Below are 21,192 nucleotides of genomic sequence, written 5' to 3' on the forward strand. Positions count from 1 at the left end.
TTAAATCTAAAACCCCTACCAAACCTAACCTAACTAAGCCTAAAAGATTAATTAAACCTAAAAACCTAAAAATTAAACATGCATGTATGATATCTAATAATTTACATATTTCAATAGACATCGAGCGCATTATTCAATTTAAAAGAAAACCAGGTTGTTTCGCGGTTGATGAACTCGCTAATTGCAGCCAAGCGATGGACCGAACTGATATTTAGGCCTAATTCCTGAAACGTATCAGTTGCCTTCCAATTATGCTAATTCTAATAATCGAATTTGGGATTAAAAGCAATTATTAAGGCTTAAATATTACGTAACCCATAAATTAACGTTAGTTTAAGCTTGGAATAACAAACACCAGGAGAACGCAGCTAGCCTTTAAACACGCTAACGCAGTGTTGTGTACAAATTTCATTGGACGAGCCTTTACGCTGAACGTTTTACGGGCGGGGGGGAAGACAATTTCCGAATTTTCTCCTTCCAACGGCAGCAGGCGCTATAGCGTCTAACCAATGAAAAATGTACGCAAGAAAATGCACGACTTTTGACGGGTTGCGCTCTCCTTGTGTGGGGTGCTGTATTTGTTGCTCCTAGGTTTAAGCAAGATTAAGTTAAACTTCGTTTTTTAATTAAGCTGTTACAAGATTTGTAAATATTTTAAAAAGAACGGCTACTTCATGGAGTTTTTAAAAATATAATTTATTTAAAATTTGGGAGCTTTCGGACCGCGGTCCTTCGTCAGCCAAGCGTCGAATAATACTAATTTACAATAAGAACATCGTTGTTGAAATATTACACATTTTTTTACCCCTATTATTTTTTAGGTTTATCATTATATTATTACTTTTTTAATTTAAAACCCCCCATCCCATTAGGTTTACGGTCCCTGTATCCAAATTCAATTCCCCCTATCTTTTATATAGGTAGCTTCCTTAAAACAGCGTCTCGTGGGAGTCGTGGCAGACTACTTTTGTTGAATTCCAATCGATCATGTGTTTTTCTTCAGTTTTTACATGTACTGCTAAGCCATTGTTTACGTCATTTTTCTTTACATAATTTTTATGTTCGTTTTCTCGTTTTTTTAATTGTCTTTTACAAGGTTACCTTAAACTAATTTCTTTATCAATCATTTTTGAGCAATCCTAAATAGTATTTTTTTAAATGTTATTTAAGCCTTCTACAAACGTGGATTTTGTTCGATCTAAATAAATATTTAAATACTGATTTCCCACTCCAGCTCGTCAGCAAAAATAATAATTTTAATTTAAAAAGAAAAATCATACGTTTTCCGTCCAATTCTATTGAATAAGAGGATTTCCAATATGCATTCTACATCCTAAATAGATAAAAACACTTTATATATGAACAATTCGAACCAGCCTTAATATAAATTAAATTTTATGCTACTTCCCCCGGCATGTCGAAAACACTAAACTCAATTTCTTATATCTCCAGGGCCGTGCAGAGGGGGGGGGGAATCTACGGGCCCCCGGCGAAAAGGGCCCACGAGGAGGGCCCGTAGCCGTAGGGCCCATCAAAGAAGCTCAAGGGGGGGGGAAGGGGGTGCAAATCAAGATAACTTGGGAAAAGTTTTCAGGGCTCAAGTAAGTTTGACCCCGGGCCCCAGGATACCTCTGCACGGCCCTGTATATCTCCAAGATGAACCAGGTATCGCGTAAACAAAAATAAATAAGGGCCGTTAGCTCTGTGCCTCGCAATAAGAGAGGCCCGGGTTCGAATTCTGGCGCTGCCGTAGTTGGATCCCAATCTAACGTACCTTCAGCACTTCAGCAATTGGATTTGCGCAAACGCAGTGACTGACGCGCCATCTACTATCAGAAATGAGAAATGCTTAGTATGTAATTTATCCTAATGGCGTTTATAAAAATTTATAATAGCATACTATATCTAGTATGTAATTATGTTCGTTTAGTGTATCCGTTAGTTGGAAAATTTCTGACGTCATACCCTAACAAGTACACGCCTCTAGCGAGAAAAATATGCAATTTAAGAACAATTCTAGAAATGGTTCTCCGTAAAAATTGACCACGCGTAAGATAAGTAAAATCAGAAGTGTATAATATCTCTTACGAAGTTTTAACCCAGTGGCGTAGACCAGGGGGGGGGGGTTTCCGGGACCAGACTCCCTCCTTGGGCCTACCTTTGACTGTTCTAAATTTCCACCCCCTTCTTGGCCCCCTCTTAACTTTCACATACTTCGACCCCCCCTTGACGAATTATGGTTACTTCTCTGGCTACTATAAACTTCTGATGATACTTTTCAATAATAACTTTAAAGACTATTCAGTTTTTAGACGATATAGTTTTGTGGTAAGATATCTATTAAAAACATCTGGTGAGACGTAATTAGAAACTTCTGGTGAAACGTAATTAGAAACTTCTGGTGGGATGTAATTATAAACTTCTGGTGGAACGTAATTTGAAAGTTCTTGTGAAACGTAATTAGAAACTTCTGGTTGGATGTAATTATAAACTTCTGGTGGAACGTAATTAGAAAGTTCTGGTGGGACGTAATTAGAAACTTTTGGTATGACGTAATTATAAACTTCTGGTGTTATGTAATTATAAACATCTGGTGAGACGTAATTAGAAACTTCTAGTGAAATGTAATTAGAAACCTCTGGTGGGATGTAATTATAAACTTCTGGTGGAACGTAATTAGAAAGTTCTTGTGAAACGTAATTAGAAACTTCTGGTGGAACGTAATTAGAAAGTTCTGGTGGAACGTAATTAGAAACTTTTGGTATGACGTAATTATAATCTTCTGGTGGGATGTAATTAGAAACTTCTGGTGGGATGTAATTATAAACTTCTGGTGGAACGTAATTAGAAAGTTCTGGTGGGACGTAATTAGAAACTTTTGGTATGACGTAATTATAAACTTCTGGTGTTATGTAATTATAAACATCTGGTGAGACGTAATTAGAAACTTCTAGTGAAATGTAATTAGAAACCTCTGGTGGGATGTAATTATAAACTTCTGGTGGAACGTAATTAGAAAGTTCTTGTGAAACGTAATTAGAAACTTCTGGTTGGATGTAATTATAAACTTCTGGTGGAACGTAATTAGAAAGTTCTGGTGGAACGTAATTAGAAACTTTTGGTATGACGTAATTATAATCTTCTGGTGGGATGTAATTAGAAACTTCTGGTGGGATGTAATTATAAACTTCTGATCTGGTGAGACGTAATTAGAAACTTCTGGTGAGACGTAATTAGAAACTTCTGGTGGGATGTAATTATAATCTTCTGGTGAAACGTAATTAGAAACATCTGGTGAGACGTAATTTTAAACTTTGGGTGAGACGTAATTTTAAACTTTGGGTGAGACGTTTTTATAAACTTCTGGTGGGTTGTAATTATAAACTTCTGGTGAGACGTAATATGTGATTAAATAAATCATTCTCCCAGGAAATCGCCAAGAAGTAATATTTCCGAGAACCAGGACCCGAAAGTTATTGTTTGTATAGTGCTTGTTGAAATAATGGAAACTTTTCACCTGTAAACAGAACGTTGTGTTTTTGCTTTGCCTTAATGCGTCAAAAAAGCTACCGGGTTAAAAGGGAACGCTTGTTGCTGCTGTAAATGTGAAAAATTTCCATTATTTTAAAAAACACTATATTAACAGTGACTTGCAGGTCCAGACTCTCGAAAATATTACTTCTCGGCGATTTCCTGGGAGAATGATTTATTGAAGCGTCTATTAGAAACTTCGTGTTTATGTCGTGAACTGACGAACGAAATGAATTTATTTCGCACGTTCTCAGTGGCGCGAATGAGTTCTTGACCCAACGCGGGGATGATGAATTGGAAAAGGCGCTCACGAAACGAAACAACATAAAGCCATTATTTCCGTTTTTATGAGCGTCGTAATTCACCTCGAAAAGTCAGCCTAGCTTTTTTGCAATTCAAACCGCGTCGTATCTTGGGCTGAAACATAGCCAGAAATTTACGGTTTCCAGATCTATCAGGGGCTATAAAGAATGTTAAAATTGGCGCATTGCGGTAGGGGTGAGCCCGGCTGGCAGGGAAATTAGCTTTCCTCCCATCCCCCCCCCCCCTTTTTTTCCAAAACTGCTCCCCAATTGTTGCGCTCAATTGTCTAGAACCTTCTTCTTTCTGGTCTGAGGCGTAATTCGCCTCTTAGCTTACCTCGTAATTAACTTCTAATAGATACGGATCAACTTTTTACGTTCGAATTTAGCGCTCGGTTCGGCTCCGGTCAATAAACGCGCCGATTTCGATTGATCTTCGTATCGAGATCACACGCGAAGTTTTTTCGTTCCAATGCGCTCGGACCGATCGGAGCAATATGATTCGAGTGTTGATTTTAAGATTGGGAATCAATCGTTCAAATCTTCCAAACATGTTCTGATTCTTTGTCCATCAGAGTAGGAATAATTACGAATTTCGTCGAGTCAAATGAAAAACGCTACGAATTAATGTTGCTCTTAACATATTATATTCAGGGAAATATTACATTCAGGGAAATATTGCATTCAAGGAAATATTATATTCAGGGAAATATTGCATTCAAGGAAATATTATATTCAGTGAAATATTATATTCAGGGAAATATTGCATTCAAGGAAATATTATATTCAGGGAAATATTGCATTCAAGGAAATATTATATTCAGTGAAATATTATATTCGGGGAATTAGTACATTCAGGGAAATATTGCATTTAAGGAAATATTATATTCAGGGAAATATTGCATTCAAGGAAATATTACATTCAGGGAAATATTATATTTAGGGAATTATTACATTCAGGGAAATATTACATTCAGGAAAATATTATATTCAGGGAAATATTGCATTCAAGGAAATATTACATTCAGGGAAATATTATATTTAGGGAAATATTACATTCAGGGAAATTTAACATTCCCGAAATTTTGTGTTCCAGGGAAATTATACGTTCTGGAAAATGGAACATTTCTAAAATTCTATATTTATAGCGACATTCATAGACATTTTACATTCGAAGATATTTTCAGCAAGGGTATGTCGCTAAATTAGTTAATGTTTACGTGTTCTCCCTGGGTATTTTATTGTACGCGCCTTAATCTCCGAATGAATATTGGAGCCATTCCTCGACAACAGAGAGCGGGAGGGGGCTCTACTGGCGCTCATCAAAATCCTCCGAGACTTCTTAATAATCTCAGAATTAAGACCGCGAAACAACTATGGTCTCGCGTGAAATTGAGAAGACGCGAAATCACTCTTGCTAAGAGACAATTGGCGAAAGCAGGCCTGGACAGAAATCGATAATTTAAGCGTCCTCGCTGAGAAGGGAGAGCCAGAGATCGCGCTAAGCCTAATTTGTTATACGGCCGAGAACTTCTCATCCTCGCCGCTCATCGTCGATGGCGCTACGTGATGGATGCTTTAAAATCGTATATAATCGGGGAAGCCTATGAGATGAATTGATGATGGCTGACTTGTCTTCAATACCTTCCCTTTTGTAATCTGCCCGGTTTACCAGCTCGTCAATGGCGATTTAATTAGAGATTGAGCAAACCGCGGCCACTCGTGGAGTGTCACTCGTGACGAGGACGTCTTGTTTGGGTGAACTATTAACGTTGGGACATCTCGTATTTCCTTGTAGTACCAAGAACGTACTTTTACGCCCGTTAACACGATGTCATACCTAAACCCCTCCCTCAAAATATTGTACCAATCTTATCGCGCCATCTATAGTATCATAAGCCTATCATAAGGTCCCCATAAGCAAAGGTCTAAGCCAAATTTTTGACGATTACATACCCGTTATTTAGAGGTAGGTATTCAAAATCGGCACCTCCTAGTGGCTACATCCTCAACTATTCATTTCTTAAATAAATTTCGCGAAATGCTTTATGAATGCGCGCAAGCCGTGCACGAACGTTTTTAAACCTAGAACCACTGGGAGCCCTTAGCCTAGACTTCAGAATCTAGACCATACCTTTTTTTTGACAGGGGGTTACGAGTGTAAACGAATAAAAAACAACGACATTCGATTGGTAATAGAAAATATGTATCACGTAAAATGAAAATATGTATCACGTAAAATGAAAATATGTATCACGTAAAATGAAAATAGACATTCGGATATGCTCTTGTAAACTTTTTTCATTAAAAATAAGAATAAAATGGTATGGCAGTGTACTGAACCGTCTTTTACAATGATTTTATCATATACACTACTGTTATGATAGATAACTTTGTTAATATCGGCTGATATATCGTCCGCAGTGGCGTAAATAGCGCCCCCGCAGCCCCGAGAACTAGGGGGCCCCCAAACGTTTATGATTAAAATCGGTGCTATTTAAAAGGGCTCCGAGTCGTTTTTCGCGGGGGGGGGGGGGGCTTGGAGTTCCTAGTTACGTCACTGATCTCCGACATTACCACCGATATTATCGGCCACGAATATCCGCGGGACCCATATCGATGCGTCCCTAATTATCATTCACTCGCTCATCTCAGGCTGTCGAGAGTTTAAGAGTGCATCAGTCAGCGCCACTCTTCGCTCGGCCAATTTAGTACTCGGTGAAGCGCTCCCCTTCAGACACTCCTCTCTTCCGCTCATGGAAGCAAACGAATACTTGGATATTCGATCATGTCGCTCATTCATCGCTGATTATTTGCAAACTTCGCGTTCATTCTGACTCCACACGCTAAATATGAGTTGAGGGCAGGGTTGCCACAATTTTGCCAAGGCTGGTAAAAACTAGATTTTTCCGCGGTTTTTTCCACCTATTGTGTTCTTGTTAAAAACCGTGTAGAAAATCGAACATCCATGTTTTTTCCACCTATAGTGGCAAAATTCAATAAAAAATAAATAATAAAAGCAGTATATTCTTCTATTCTATTCATTCTTTTTTTCATGTTTCCTATTTGCAATGACCAAATTAGTCACTTAATAGATATATCAATGATTAACTTAGCATGAAAAGAGTTTTTTCCATTTTTTTCGGTTTTGACCAGTTTTTCCCACATGTCCCGGTTGAGGGCGCCCTCCACTGCTCAGCGGAAGACAAAAACTAAACTTATTTATATTAATACCAAAAGTAAATAGGGGGAGAAAGTCTATCACTGTCTTCAGATTTTACCTTCCACCATGCTTGACACCCTTTTTGAAGAGCTAGTGATCACGTGATATTTCTAACCAATAAGGATAGCGCATTACGCGCGAAGTAGTGCATTTGTGGTACTCCGGTCCGCGCTCAAGATGAAAATTTTGAATTTTATTCCCTGGTAACCATGTCACCGCCTCGCGATTTCAAATAGTCTCTCTGTCAAATGCTGACCATTATTTCCTTCGATAACGGTTGATTTTAATTAATAATTACTATATCAATTGTAAAATAAACAAAAAAGCTCGTAGCTATAGCTATCATTTCAGTTAAACTTGCAAATTGTTAGGCCTTAACATCGTACATTTACCAATTAGTCCCGATCTCTGCTCTTAGATGGCGCCACGCTCTCCACGAATTAAGTGGGCGTTATTCTAGCAAAGAGTATAAAAACTACGTAACCTAGAGATATAATGACGGTCGAAAGCAGTAAAGGAAGTTGTAGCAACCGGGGGGGGAAGGCACTCAGTGAATTTGCACTTCAAATTTCGGTACCGCAGCGCCACTACGGCAGTATTTAGTACAATAAATAATAAAACAGGAGAAAAATGGCAGTTACGGTGTTGCGGAGGTGCTAAATTTGGCATTTTGGATATTTAATTGTCTAATATCTGTCAATTCAAAAAAGTGACAGTAATTAGTTACTGTTTCGTGATTTTTTAGTTAGAATTTGTGGATTCGTTGTTTCGGTGTTTATTTTCAAAAAGTGAAGAATAAGGCGTTTGTTCTCTAACGTTGCCAAGTCCTAAAGGTAACCAATTCCTTAAGGAATTTTCAAGAATGTTGAACTAAATCAAAATGATTGCCACTTAAAACTGCCGTAGTGGCGCTGCGGTACCGAAATTTGAAGTGCAAATTCACTGAGTGACTTCCCCCCCGGTTGCTACAACTTCCTTTACTGCTTTCGACCGTCATTATATCTCTAGGTTACGTAGTTTTTATACTCTTTGATTCTAGTTACGGTTTATTACTTTTCAAAAGTCGTGTTATTATTTTTAAAATGTCGCATTTTAGTTTCTATTATATATCTACTTTATTTAGGAACTTAATTAACCAAATTATCGAAAGCAAAAGTTTTATATTCACGTATTTTATAGAGAACTATTTTTCATCGTGGCGGAGTACAACCGATACCTTTGTGTCCCTGTAAAGAGGCGAGGGGGAAGTCATTTCCGAAGCCCAAAAATTTTACCCCTCAAATAAGACGTCGTGCGGTTGGACCCAAGTGCCAGACTTTCTCCCCTTTATTACTTTTGTTAATACTTATATTCACACTGCTGTCGTAAGCGGCCCGTGGTTACGTACGATATTCGAAGGACGCTTTGTCAATATTCGTCAAAATCCCAGAGAAGGGCACTGCTTTAACCAAGCTTTAAAAGTTCATTACGAAACAAACGCTTGATATTTATTCAGGCGATTTCTCTGTAAAATTTAGTTTTTCATCGTTTATATAAAGTTCCAATTTCACATTTCTGTCACCAGGTTTAAGATAAACTTGGGCTGCGTTTCGTAAGTCTCAAAGGAGGAGAAAACGTTTAATGTTTCCGTTGAGACCGTTGCGCAACGTTACGTAGTATCGTGCGGAATGTGTTTTTGGCCATTGCCAATTTGGTAAAATTTAAATTTTTTTCGTAAATACTTCGCATTTTTACACGCCAAACAATACAATTTTCAATCCATCGATTATTATTAAAGATTTAATTTAATATTCGCGTCATTTTCGAAATCAGTACAGTAAGAAACCGTAATCGAACCCTCTTAAAAACATTCCCGCGGTGCAATGTGAATCATCCCATCGCGACTTGCCTAACTTGTTTTTTCGATTAATTACTCGAAGCGAGGATCGTGATTCTGCATAAATCAAGTCTTAATTAGCTCCTTAAACAGATAAGAAAATTACAACGACGGAAATTTGCCTATTAACCCCTTACAAGTCGCCGAACCAGATAAGAAATCGCGAAAAAATAATTGCAAAAACTAATTAGTTAAGCCTTTCACTTTCGCTTAAACCCATTTTACGAAAGAAACATTCCAATCAGAAAGAAAGTTTTCCCTCAGCCCGATGCGCGCTTTTTGGGAGCAAAATCCGCCTCCAGCCATTTCCTCTACCTGCAAGATAAACATTTCTGATTTGAAGTTTACGTAGTCTAGGCAAAAATCTCACCTCTTACAACAACCGCGGGCTTTTCAATCTTTATCTTATTTTCAAAGTTTTCGCAAAAACGTCGTTTTCGTTCGCTTTGACATGATGTAGCTCTGCCGCGAGGTTGTCAAAGTCGGTTTGAGTTTGATCTTTTACGTTCAGAGTCTTACCGCGTCGCGAGTGCCGCTTTACAAAGAGGATACGTGAAAGCGAGTTGACGCGAAACGGCGAAAAAGCGCTTGTCGACGGTAGTTTTCGGTGAAACTTTTGCGTGTGAAGAATAGGATGCGTCATACATATGGAACAGTATTACAGACTTATAAAATATTTAAACGCTTTATGTACTAAAAGGCGAAATTGTATTTATTGTAGCGTGTATATAAATAGCCCATTTGCATCTTAACAGCGTCCAAATTTCAATCTACCCAAATTCGAACGCTATTTCTACCCCAAAAAGTTAAACAAATATTTATATAGTATTTTGTAACGTTATAATTTAATGTTATTGCTTAATGCATCCGGAATATATCTTTGTCCGACCAAAAAGAATAACAGTGGCTAAATCAACATCGAAAGATTTCGGAATAACATAGGTGAAGCGTTATAATATTAGGTTAGCCCTAGGCGCGCCAAATCTTTGCCGAAGACGCGTTTTCATCCGGGGATATTCAAATACGTTGAGTCCAGTCGATTGGACGCGCGTTTTTCTGGCTTTTGCTTCGAGAACTTTCCGGAGGTGGTTTCGCTTTTTTTTTTTGTTGATTTTGCTTTCGTTTGTTCTCTAGTTAGGTCCTTTTGTTTGACGAGAAAAAAAGACAGTACCTTTTTGTCAGCCTGCACTTGTTACGGTTTAATTACACTTTTGTTTAGTTATCGAGATTGATTTCAGCGCAAGAACTACCTGGAGATTATTGAGAACGTACGAGGGGCCATTCACAAATTACGTAATACCAGAAGCGTGTAATATATAACTTACGAAGTATTATTCTACCTATATTGTTAATGTTATTCGCTTGAAACATGTTTCTATGTAGACTTCCGCTGATTTTTCAAAATTCGAATGGGAAGAAAAAATAGTGGCGGAATCCGCGAAAGTACGTGTTTCATTTTAGTGGCCCAGATTTATACTTTTATTTTAAGAGATATATTATAAACTTCTGGTAATTTGGAAACCTAATTTTAAAATTATTTAAGTGACCGTTGAAATGTAATGGATAATTTTTACTTTTTAAAATTATTATTCTTAAGGTTAAACGATTATTATTCTTAAGGTTAATCGATTATTATTCTTAAGGTTAAACGATTATTATTCTTAAGGTTAAACGATTATTATTCTTAAGGTGAAACGATTATTATTCTTAAGGTTAAAGAATTATTAAATAGACTTAATATTATCTGTAATTTCATCATAGTAAGGAATTGAATCATGGTTAAAGAAATTAAGGAAAAGTTGGGCTGTACAATTGCTTTTATTTGTTCGCGTGCGGTAATTTGTGTCGAAAATGTTACCAAATGGTCAAAATATTTGAAAATAGTGGAAATATGGGTAAATATGCAAAAATAGTGGAAATATGGGGACATATGGAAAAATAGTGGATAATACGAAAAAACGGGAAATATTCAAAAATAGTAGAAAATATGAAAAAATAGTGGATAATACGAAAAAATAGCGGGAAATATGGAAAAATAGTAGGAAATATGAAAAAATAGTGGATAATACGGAAAAAACGCGGGAAATACGGAAAAATAGTGGGAAATATGGAAAAATAGTGGATAATACGGAAAAATCGCGGGAAATACGAAAAAAATAGTGGGACATATGGAAAAGTAATAGGAAATATGAAATAATAGTGGATAATACGGAAAAATCGCGGGAAATACGGAAAAATAGTAGGAAATATGGAAAAATAGTGGATAATACGGAAAAATAGTGGATAATACGGAAAAATCGCGGGAAATACGGAAAAATAGTGGATAATATGGAAAAATCGCGGGAAATACGGAAAAATAGTAGGAAATATGGAAAAATAGTGGATAATACGAAAAAATCGCGGGAAATACGGAAAAATAGTGGGAAATATGGAAAAATAGTGGATAATACGGAAAAATCGCGGGAAATACGGAAAAATAGTAGGAAATATGGAAAAATAGTGGATAATACGGAAAAATAGTGGATAATACGGAAAAATAGTGGATAATATGGAAAAATCGCGGGAAATACGGAAAAATAGTGGATAATATGGAAAAATCGCGGGAAATACGGAAAAATAGTAGAAAATATGGAAAAATAGTGGATAATACGAAAAAATCGCGGGAAATACGGAAAAATAGTGGGAAATATGGAAAAATAGTGGATAATACGGAAAAATCACGGGAAATACGGAAAAATAGTGGTAAATATGGAAAAGTAGCGGGAAATACGGAAAAATAGTAGGAAATATGGAAAAGTAGTGGATAATACGGAAAAATCGCGGGAAATACGGAAAAATAGTGGGAAATATGGAAAAATAGTGGTAAATACGGAAAAATAGTGGTAAATATGGAAAAGTAGCGGGAAATACGGAAAAATAGTAAGAAATATGGAAAATTAGTGGATAATACGGAAAAATCGCGGGAAATACGGAAAAATAGTGGGAAATATGGAAAAATAGTGGGTAATACGGAAAAATCACGGGAAATACGGGAAAATAGTGGTAAATATGGAAAAGTCGCGGGAAATACGGGAAGATAGTGGTAAATATGGAAAAGTCGCGGGAAATACGGAAAAATAGTAGGAAATATGGAAAAGTAGTGGATAATACGGAAAAATCACGGGAAATACGGAAAAATAGTGGTAAATATGGAAAAGTAGCGGGAAATACGGAAAAATAGTAGGAAATATGGAAAAGTAGTGGATAATACGGAAAAATCGCGGGAAATACGGAAAAATAGTGGGAAATATGGAAAATAGTGGATAATACGGAAAAATCACGGGAAATACGGAAAAATAGTGGTAAATATGGAAAAGTCGCGGGAAATACGGGAAGATAGTGGGAAATATGGAAAAGTAGTGGATAATACGAAAAAATCGCGGGAAATACGGAAAAATCGCGGGAAATACGGAAAAATAGTGGGAAATATGGAAAAATAGTGGATAATACGGAAAAATCGCGGGAAATACAAAATAATAGTGGGGCATATGGAAAAGTATTGGATAATACGGAAAAATCGCGGGAAATACGGAAAAATAGTGGGAAATATGGAAAAATAGTGGATAATACGGAAAAATTGCGGGAAATACGGAAACATAGTGGGAAATATGGAAAAATAGCGGATAATACGGAAAAGTAGTGGAAAATAAGGAAAAGTCTTGAAAGTCATGACATTAATTGCACGTCACAGATCACGAGGAAAACGCCACACGATCCTGCGAAATAATCACGTGATCGCCGTAGGCTTCTTAATTTCATTCGCGTTACCATGGCAACGAACCCAAGCCACACCCAGAACAAGCTACGAATAAAAACAATATTGCGTGTGCTCGCTAAAAACAAATTGTTTGATTGAAATTTGAAAACTGCTTATTTTCGATTAGTACCATTACACTTAAATTTTGCCATAATTCAATAAAAAATTGTCAAAAAAAGTACAAGTTGAAATGCAATGTCTTTAAACCGAACCAGTGTATCTAATCGTAGCCTACGCTATAATACAGCCTCGTGCACGCCTTCGTAGAAGAAGGGATGACTTGTCTCTTTGCTTCTCAAGTTCTCATTCACGAAAGATGGCGCTCTGATCTGGACCTAATAAGGGATTTTCCAAAAAAATGGGCTTTTCTTTTTCCATTGAGATTATTTTAAAACCATTTAAATTCTGACTATTTATTTTCTTCAATTCTGGGAATTAAACTTCTCTAAAGAAGCTAAATAATGTAAATTACATCTCAAATTTGTTGCATCTCCAAACAGTTTGCTCTTCGAAACGCCATATTGTTTTATGGGTCTTGAACTCTTGAATGTTGAAACCTTGCTGTTGTCTAGGTAACGGGATGCAGATACGAGAGAACCTAGTGGCCAAAATTGTTGATCTAAAATACCAGTAATTTGATGAAATTTCCAGGTGCATGGAACTTTATAAAATATAATTTTTACGATTTCAATAAAATATAAGGTCCACTATTTTCCACACTGACCATTAAACTCCTGAAAAATCCACTATTTTACATATTATTTTCCATTTCGTAACGCTGATCTGGACGGAGATTGTATTTGAGACAGTCTCGCCATCTGTCGGCGAATATTAGAATCGCATTTTAAAACTTTAAAGTTATAAAAATGCCTAATTCAGTTATTCTGTAGACGTTTCAGCATGGACTATTACGGTCGTACTCATAAGTCCGTTAAATTCGAAGTATTTTCTTTACCCGTATCCTTGATTAAGTTTAAAACTTTTAATAATGTTGTCTAACCAAGCCAAAGCTCGCTATCCAAACGATCTTATTTCTGGGAAATCTTATTATTCTTATGTTCAAATAAGCGGGAAAAATAGCCTCCCTAAAGCACTAACGTGCTTATTGAAAAGAAGACGCCTTTATAGTACGGCGCAACTTAGATGGCGCCATTGTTATACTCCGATAAAGGGAAAAATTTCATAAATTTCGTTTTAGTTGACACCATTGGCAAAGGTGGTAGAGCGGTCATTGGATATCTGCAAACCCCTCTTCAAACTGATTACCGGGGTATAGTGGGGTATAGTAAAGAGGGAGAGTATGTAGAGGGCTTCGTCGCTGTCTATTCTAGCAGGAATCCATAACGCTACTTGGAATTAATATCTCCACATATCCCCGGTAGTATTTTGTGGCGGATCATTATGGGTTTGGCCGCCTTAAATGACGTAAAATTCGGTGACGTGAAAGCTCTCGCGTTTGATACGTTATTAAAAATAAACAGGTTATTTGTTAGTCGACTGCTAGTTTTCATCATCGGGAAAAAATGGAATAGTCTATTTACATGTTTTTCCGGTATTAGAATCCGCGATAGATGAGTCTTTAAAACCAATTCATGATTTAGAAAAAATAGTGGTTTGTAACCAAGCTTCAAAGAAAAAGGCGATAATAATGGTCCGTAAAGATGAAGTCTATTTTCCTCCAAACCTGAACAAAGGCCTAACAGCTCAGATTTAGAAGCGTGGAGTGAAGCAAATTTTTATCAAAATACTGTGAGAGTCATCATAACATCCAACAAATTAAAGGCAATCCTATCATGATAGGATTTCAAACATGTATTCCATAGTGTTCGGCACAAACTGTTTAAACCATTTGGTCTTTTCCTTGCATGAACCATGGACTAATTAATTAGTCCATGCATGAACTCAATACAGTCTTTAAACGGGCGCGGAGGGAATATTAAAAATTCCGTTCTCTAAAAATATGTTCATTCCCGAAACCACTGCTTTGTGCTTTCAACCGTTTTTAAGTTATTTTATAACTTTATAACATTATAATCCACTCCACCAAAGACCTTGATTATTATTATTATTATTATCTAATTAGCAAACAGACGACTGAGCAAACGACACATTAGTCACGTGGTTTTATGAGAGGAGGAGCTAACACTCTCGGCTTATAAGCTCCGCCTACTATGTTCCGTCACAATGGCGGGGAAACAAAGCCGTTATTCATTCCAAGTAGCGTTATGGATTCCTGATTCTAGGAATATGGAGCCTCAGTCTCTCTAGTGGGGCTGGAGGTTAAATATAAAAGTCATTCAATTAATGTTAAATTTTAAGTTAGAATTTAATTAATGTTAAAGTTTAAGTAATAATTAAATTAATGTAAAATTTTAATTAAGAATTAAATTAGTGTAAAATTTTATTTATGAATTAAATTAACGTAAAATTTTAATTAATAACTAAATAAACGTTAAATTTTAATTAATAATTAAATTAACGTTAAATTTTAATTAATAATTTAATTAATGATAAATTTTAATTACGAATTAAAATAATGTTAAATTTTAATTATGAATTAAATAAATGTTAAATATTAATAACGAATAAAATTAATGTTAAATTTTAATAACGAATTAAATTAATGTTAAATTTAATTAAGAATTAATTTATTATTAAATTCAAATTAAGAAATAATTTAATATTAACTTCAAATTAAAAAATAATTTAATATTAACTTCAAATTAAAAAAAATAATATTAAATTTAAATTTAAATTAAAAATAATTTAATATTAAATTTAAATTAAGAAATAATTAAATATTAAATTCAAATTAAGAAATAATTAAATATTAAATTCAAATTAAGAACTAAATTAACATATAAATATTATCCTCCCCAAATGGTCGTTTTCACGAAAGTAGGTGGCGACTTAAGCGCGGGACTGTATTTTTCATCTTTAGCAACTTGTTTCGGCTCATGGAATAATTCCGTCACGTTGCGCGACTCATCGATTTATTTCTCGGGCGAAGGTTCTTCTATTTACTAAACAGGACCAAGTTTCTTTTTCGATTTCTCTCTTTCCAGCCTCAACATATTCCTCGCAACTTCCCTTTCGCGTTCTACCAAACTTAGTTTCGTTATAGCTTTCGAGTTGTCTCACTAACGCTTAAAGGGAATATGCACTTCCGTTGATCGATGAATTTCACATTTCTGCCGCCAGGTTTTACAGAAATTGGACGTCAGGGCCGCTATACCGAGAAGGCAATATAAGGTTAGGGCACGCACTTTTGAAGGGACCGGATTCTAGGGAATCTGCTAGTGCGGCCCTACTAGTAGTGTTCGGCACTCGATTAATTTTTATCCATGAATCAAATAAGCTCGGCGATATTTAAATAATATTTATTTAAATAACCAATAGTTGAATAAAAATTGGAAAATGTTTACATAATCGAAAGGGAACAAGCCTATTATTTAAATAAAACAAACAATTATTTAAATAAATGCCACTTTTATTCAAATAAATGCTTGGTTGCGTAAAAAACATAATTAAATAAGTTAAAATGATATTGTTTTTAACAACTTTTTTAAAATAAATCGGAAAATTTGTGGATAATGAATAAACAATTCCGAGCACTAGAGGGGATTGGCGCTAGTTACGTTAAAAGCCAGTAGTAGCGCGTGTTAGCGAACCATTTTTTCATTTAGTTTCTACTAGGTTTAAGTTACGTCGAAGTTGGTTCTTTTTGGCAGTGCACGGCCAACTCGCGCAATAGCGGCCAACCCAATCGCCGGAATTCCGTGAACAAGGATTTTCCCGCTATAAACCATGCTATAAACTATTAGCGTTCAGTGCCACGCTCATTTTTATATTGGCTTCAATGCAAAAACTATACTAAATATAATTTTCCGCGAGGGGCGCCCAGGTTAACGTAGAAACTACAACGAAAGGGTTGGAAGCTATTTAAATAAGAAATTTAAAGTAAAATCAGGCTGGTATCTCATAGGTTCCTTTAAACGGACGTTTTTGTATAAATGTCTATGTTAGTAGTATAAATAAATACATTCTTGCTAGTACTAATAATATAAGTAACATAATATCCCTAATATATTTTTAAACATTTTCAAATTGTCGGTTAGTCCTAATAAAGTTTTTCGCCTTGAAGTACCGCTGAAGTACCGCATATTTTTCCCCAATAAAGCTTAGTTTTCTCCCCCACTTCTTGGTCTCTTTACTTGTTCGCGTTTTTACTCCTCACTCTCTAGACCATTGGTGGTTCTCGTGTTTTTGCTCTAGCTCTTAATATCCCTAAGTATGACACTTGAAGCCTCATGCATTTTTCTTACTACATCCTGTTTTCAACAAAAATTAATCAGTTAAACGACTAGCAACTCTGCAACTAATGTAACCCGGAATTTTAACACTCTTTGTGATTGGTATTTTTTTATTGGTCAATGGTCATCCAAAAGGAGTCAGAGTTCAAATTCAGCCAATCATATAGTACTCCAAAAACATTTCGTCTGTTGCGTAACCATATTGCGGCTAAATACACATTAAGCCAAAAAATGGCGGTATTCAAAATCGCGCGCGAAATTCTCGGAATAACAAGTTACCGGAAGTTGGGTTAGAGTAGTTAAAGGCGCCGCTACCGAGTTTTTTATTGTTATTGTCATTGTGAAGAAAGGATGTAGTAAAAATTTTTCCCAATGTCATACTTAGGGATGTTACGTTAATTATGATAATAATTTATATGTGAATGTTTCACAGCTGATGCGAAAGATACTACACTTTGATCTTAGCCAAATGAAGAATCATAAAATATATTTAAAAAGTTGTTTTATAGAATGTTTTATTTTTTTAAATATTGATATTGTACAAAACCAAAATTTTAATTGGTGCCTATCTAAAGTATTTACAGATAAATAACTTAATTAAGTTTTTCAAAATGAGTGCTGCAGAATTATACCAAATTCTATACAGCGAAGAAGGTATAGTATTGTTTTGCTAAAATTTGATCCTATTCAATCACCAGCAGTCGTCGGTCACCTGAGCTATTAATATAATGAAAGGATGATCTGCTGTTTCAGTTGTATCTACAGATTCAGACGCCATGATCAAATCTACCAATTTGACGTAGACTTTCGCGTTTTTAAATTTTCATGAATTGCTATAATAGTCTATTAAATCCGAAGCCTTCAACCAGAATTATCTATAGAATGCTGATCTCGTGTTTTAAAATGTACAAATAGTAACAAAGGGAATCTCCGAGACTCAGTGAAAATGTTTCGCCGGCGTTGCATTTTGAGTTAACGCTATAGCTAGCTAGATGATCGCGATATCTGATTTCTAGGATTGAACATTAATTTTCGTACTCGGTCAGCGAACTCGATAAGATTGAAATCGAAACACACTTTGCAGCTCTTACCCCTATATTTTGTAATCTGCCAACCTGTCTTTTAAGGTCGAAAACCCATAACCAAGAACGGATTTATTTATACTTTAAGGTGGTTTCAATGCGCGTGTTCTGGTGGGGTGGCGGAGTGGTTAGCACTTTCGCCTCGCAGCAAGAAGAGCCGGGTTCGATCCCAGCTTGTGGCACTCGAAACCACTCCTTCCGCGTTGAGTTCGCGAGTTCTCTCATCACTGATTAAAGGGGTTTTCCCCTGAGTTCTTCGGTTGGCCCTTCCCATAAAATCTTGTAGAGGTTAATAGTGAGTGTAGGGAGCTGTTGGCTCGCGTGGAATGAAATGCTTTCCACCACCCTCCTACAAATTGTAACCGGGTGACCTGAATTAAAGGCATTGGAAGTTGCTCGATGACTTGGGCCTTGGGTATTAGCCTAGCTGATTATTATAAATTATTACTATTGTTATTATTTCGGAGGAGGGTAATGACGTCATTTTACTACGATTCTGAGGTGGCGAATAGTTCGAGTCCCAAAATGGCTGCGGATAAATTCTGGCTAGCAGACGGCAGCCTCCGATTTACTCTCTTTACACTTCCTTTTCGGAAGGAGTAAAAAGAGTAGCCCTAAAGTCCTCAGCCCTGGAACAGGCGAATATTTCGTTTTAGGGTTAAAAGAGTACACCTTTAGTCCGAGAACAAGCTAAAAGAAACCACCATCATGTCTGAAGACGTAAGACGTAGGCTTTAGGGAACCAATGAGGTAACGGGCTCATTTGATTGGCTCATAGTCATTGTTACCAAGTAGATATAATAACATATTATTATTTTTCCCTTATATAAATTTGGCTATCCTAATTTTAACAATTTGTGGTAGAACGCTCACCGGTCGTGCATTAGGGCTCGGGTTCGAATCCCACCCGATACTAAAGCAAATTGAAAAAATTTATATAAAGAGGGCTTTTTTGGAAAAAGTTTTTTCCCTAATTCCAAGAAACTGTGAACGCAGTGATTACACTTTGCCCCGAAAATGCGTACGCGTTCGTAGCCCAGACAGACAGACAGACAGACAGACCTACTGATCCGCAGACAGACAGACAGACAGATCCACAGATAGACAGACGGACACGGTGATTGTAAAAAGTAAAAAGTTTGAGTTAGCGTTGGGGCTGGTTTTCACTTGGGCAAAAACGCCACAGCGGTGAACGTCGACGCAAAAATCTCCGTTAGGCCTAAATTAATTTTTTTCGCGTCGAAGCTCGCCGTCGTGAAAACCAGCCTTAAAGCCGCATTTTCACGCTCGTTATTATTTTTACCCGCTCCTAGCGAGCGAGAAAATGTGGAGTGTAGATTATAGAAAGTGTGATGAAATGAAGTTTTGGTAGTGTATGTTTTTTTGGTGGTACGTGCGTTGAATGTGGTCTTCTTCGGTCGTAGTGAAAGATCGATGAAGGTTGGTTGTCTCTTTGCAGTACACTTTCGCCGTGACGTACCGCAAGGAAAGTATCCGCCAGTACGAGCTCAAGGCGGAGACTGAAGTGGAGTGTTGCAACTGGGTTCAGGCAATCGATACGGCCAGGTACGAAACGACATCTGCCGACAGAATTCTTAACTAAGCGCGTCTCATTTAATCACGATTTAATTTCACCCAATTGAGTATTCAATATATATATACGGAAATTTATCTTTTAATTTTAACGGGTACGTTTAGTTGTTTTAATTTAAATTTGTGGTATCGATTAGGTTATGTGAAACTATGATGCCCTATAAGGGGTTCATACAGACCTGGAATATCTCAAAAACCTGGAAATATCCGGGTATTAGATTGACGACAGAAGTTTCAGGAAAATTCCCAGTTTTTAGTAAAAATCCGGGAAATCGGATAAATTTATTGGGGTCCGGAAGAGTACAAATTTACATCAATCATTTTTTCTTAGTTAAGATTTGCCTTAAATATAGTAATATGGAGCCAATAGGTGTTTCTATAAAATAAATCAATAAAAAAATAAAATGTATGAAATGTTTTTCCCCGCGTCACGAGGTTAAGCTTTTTAGTGCTTTATTGGCACGCGCGTATCGCACGTCGACTTCAAATACCAAAATCTTTATCGACTCAAGCGCACGCTCTCTATCTTCAATAACTATAGCTAGTGACGCAGAAAAAAACATTTACACGTGACCTCCCGTATTTTATAGAAACACCTATTTAGTTGAAATGTCAGTCGTGAATTTAGTAACCCTATCCGTATTAGCTAAATGATTGGTTAAGTTAGCAATGTTATGGAGATAAAACCTTACTTTTTAATTGAGATTATCTTGAAACATTGGGTGCTCTTGTACCTGGAAAAATCAGGGACATATTAGTGGAAAAACCTTGGAAGTATCAGGGAAATCGGTCGGCCAATAAGTGTATGAACCCTGCATAAGTTTATAATTATTCTTCTTGTCATTCTTACAATTCTTATTTCCGGTTTCGAAATGATTCCAGTTGAATAAGAAATCTCGGTATGACAAGGGATATTATCCTTTAACAGGGGTAACGCGAATAAAGAGTGATTTTTAAATGCACCAAGTCTTACCAGATGGCGCCAACAGTCTGAAACTAATATGAACTATTTTCGCGTTCCTATTTATGTTTAATTTTTTCTCAACCAGTGAAAATGATTAAATGGGCGCCATCTAGTGTAAATAGAAGCGTTAAAATCGAACCTAAAATGGCTTCGTTCTCACTGTTGGTTTCCCTGTAAGCCCAACTAACACAATAATAACCAGTATGACAATTAGCCAATATTACCAGTGACCTGATTTACAGATTTAGTTCAGTAAAAAGCCCCCTATTGTCTAAATATGCCCAAGGTCAAAGGTACATAATTACCAAAAGTGTGTCAATCGGACCTATTTTTTAATGAATTTTACGAGCGAAATACAAGTTGGGAGGGGAGAATGGAAATTATGCCATGGGGAGGGAAGGAAGTTAAAACCCACAAATAACGCCTCGTAGTGAGGAACGGGGGAACTAAGTAGCAGTGGTATTTTTTTATTTTTCGTCATTCTGTGGAGATGCTATCGCCATCTACCTACG

The 21,192-nt window shown here is 36.4% G+C and overlaps 1 protein-coding gene across 4 annotated transcripts in view; it reads left to right on the forward strand.

The window, feature by feature from the left end:
* LOC149921937 (ras-specific guanine nucleotide-releasing factor 2-like) overlaps positions 1-21,192 on the forward strand; it is a 108,047-nt gene that overhangs the window by 45,122 nt on the left and 41,733 nt on the right. For all 4 annotated transcript variants that reach the window (XM_090164067.1, XM_090164070.1, XM_090164069.1 and 1 more), the window contains exon 3: positions 19,583-19,689. In XM_090164067.1, coding sequence (XP_090020193.1) covers positions 19,583-19,689 — 107 coding nt within the window. The remainder of the gene's footprint in view (positions 1-19,582; positions 19,690-21,192) is intronic.

Source organism: Leiobunum rupestre, chromosome 11 (genome assembly GCF_980474605.1).
Source record: "Leiobunum rupestre chromosome 11, qqLeiRupe1.1.hap1, whole genome shotgun sequence".
Classification (NCBI taxonomy): domain Eukaryota; kingdom Metazoa; phylum Arthropoda; class Arachnida; order Opiliones; family Sclerosomatidae; genus Leiobunum; species Leiobunum rupestre.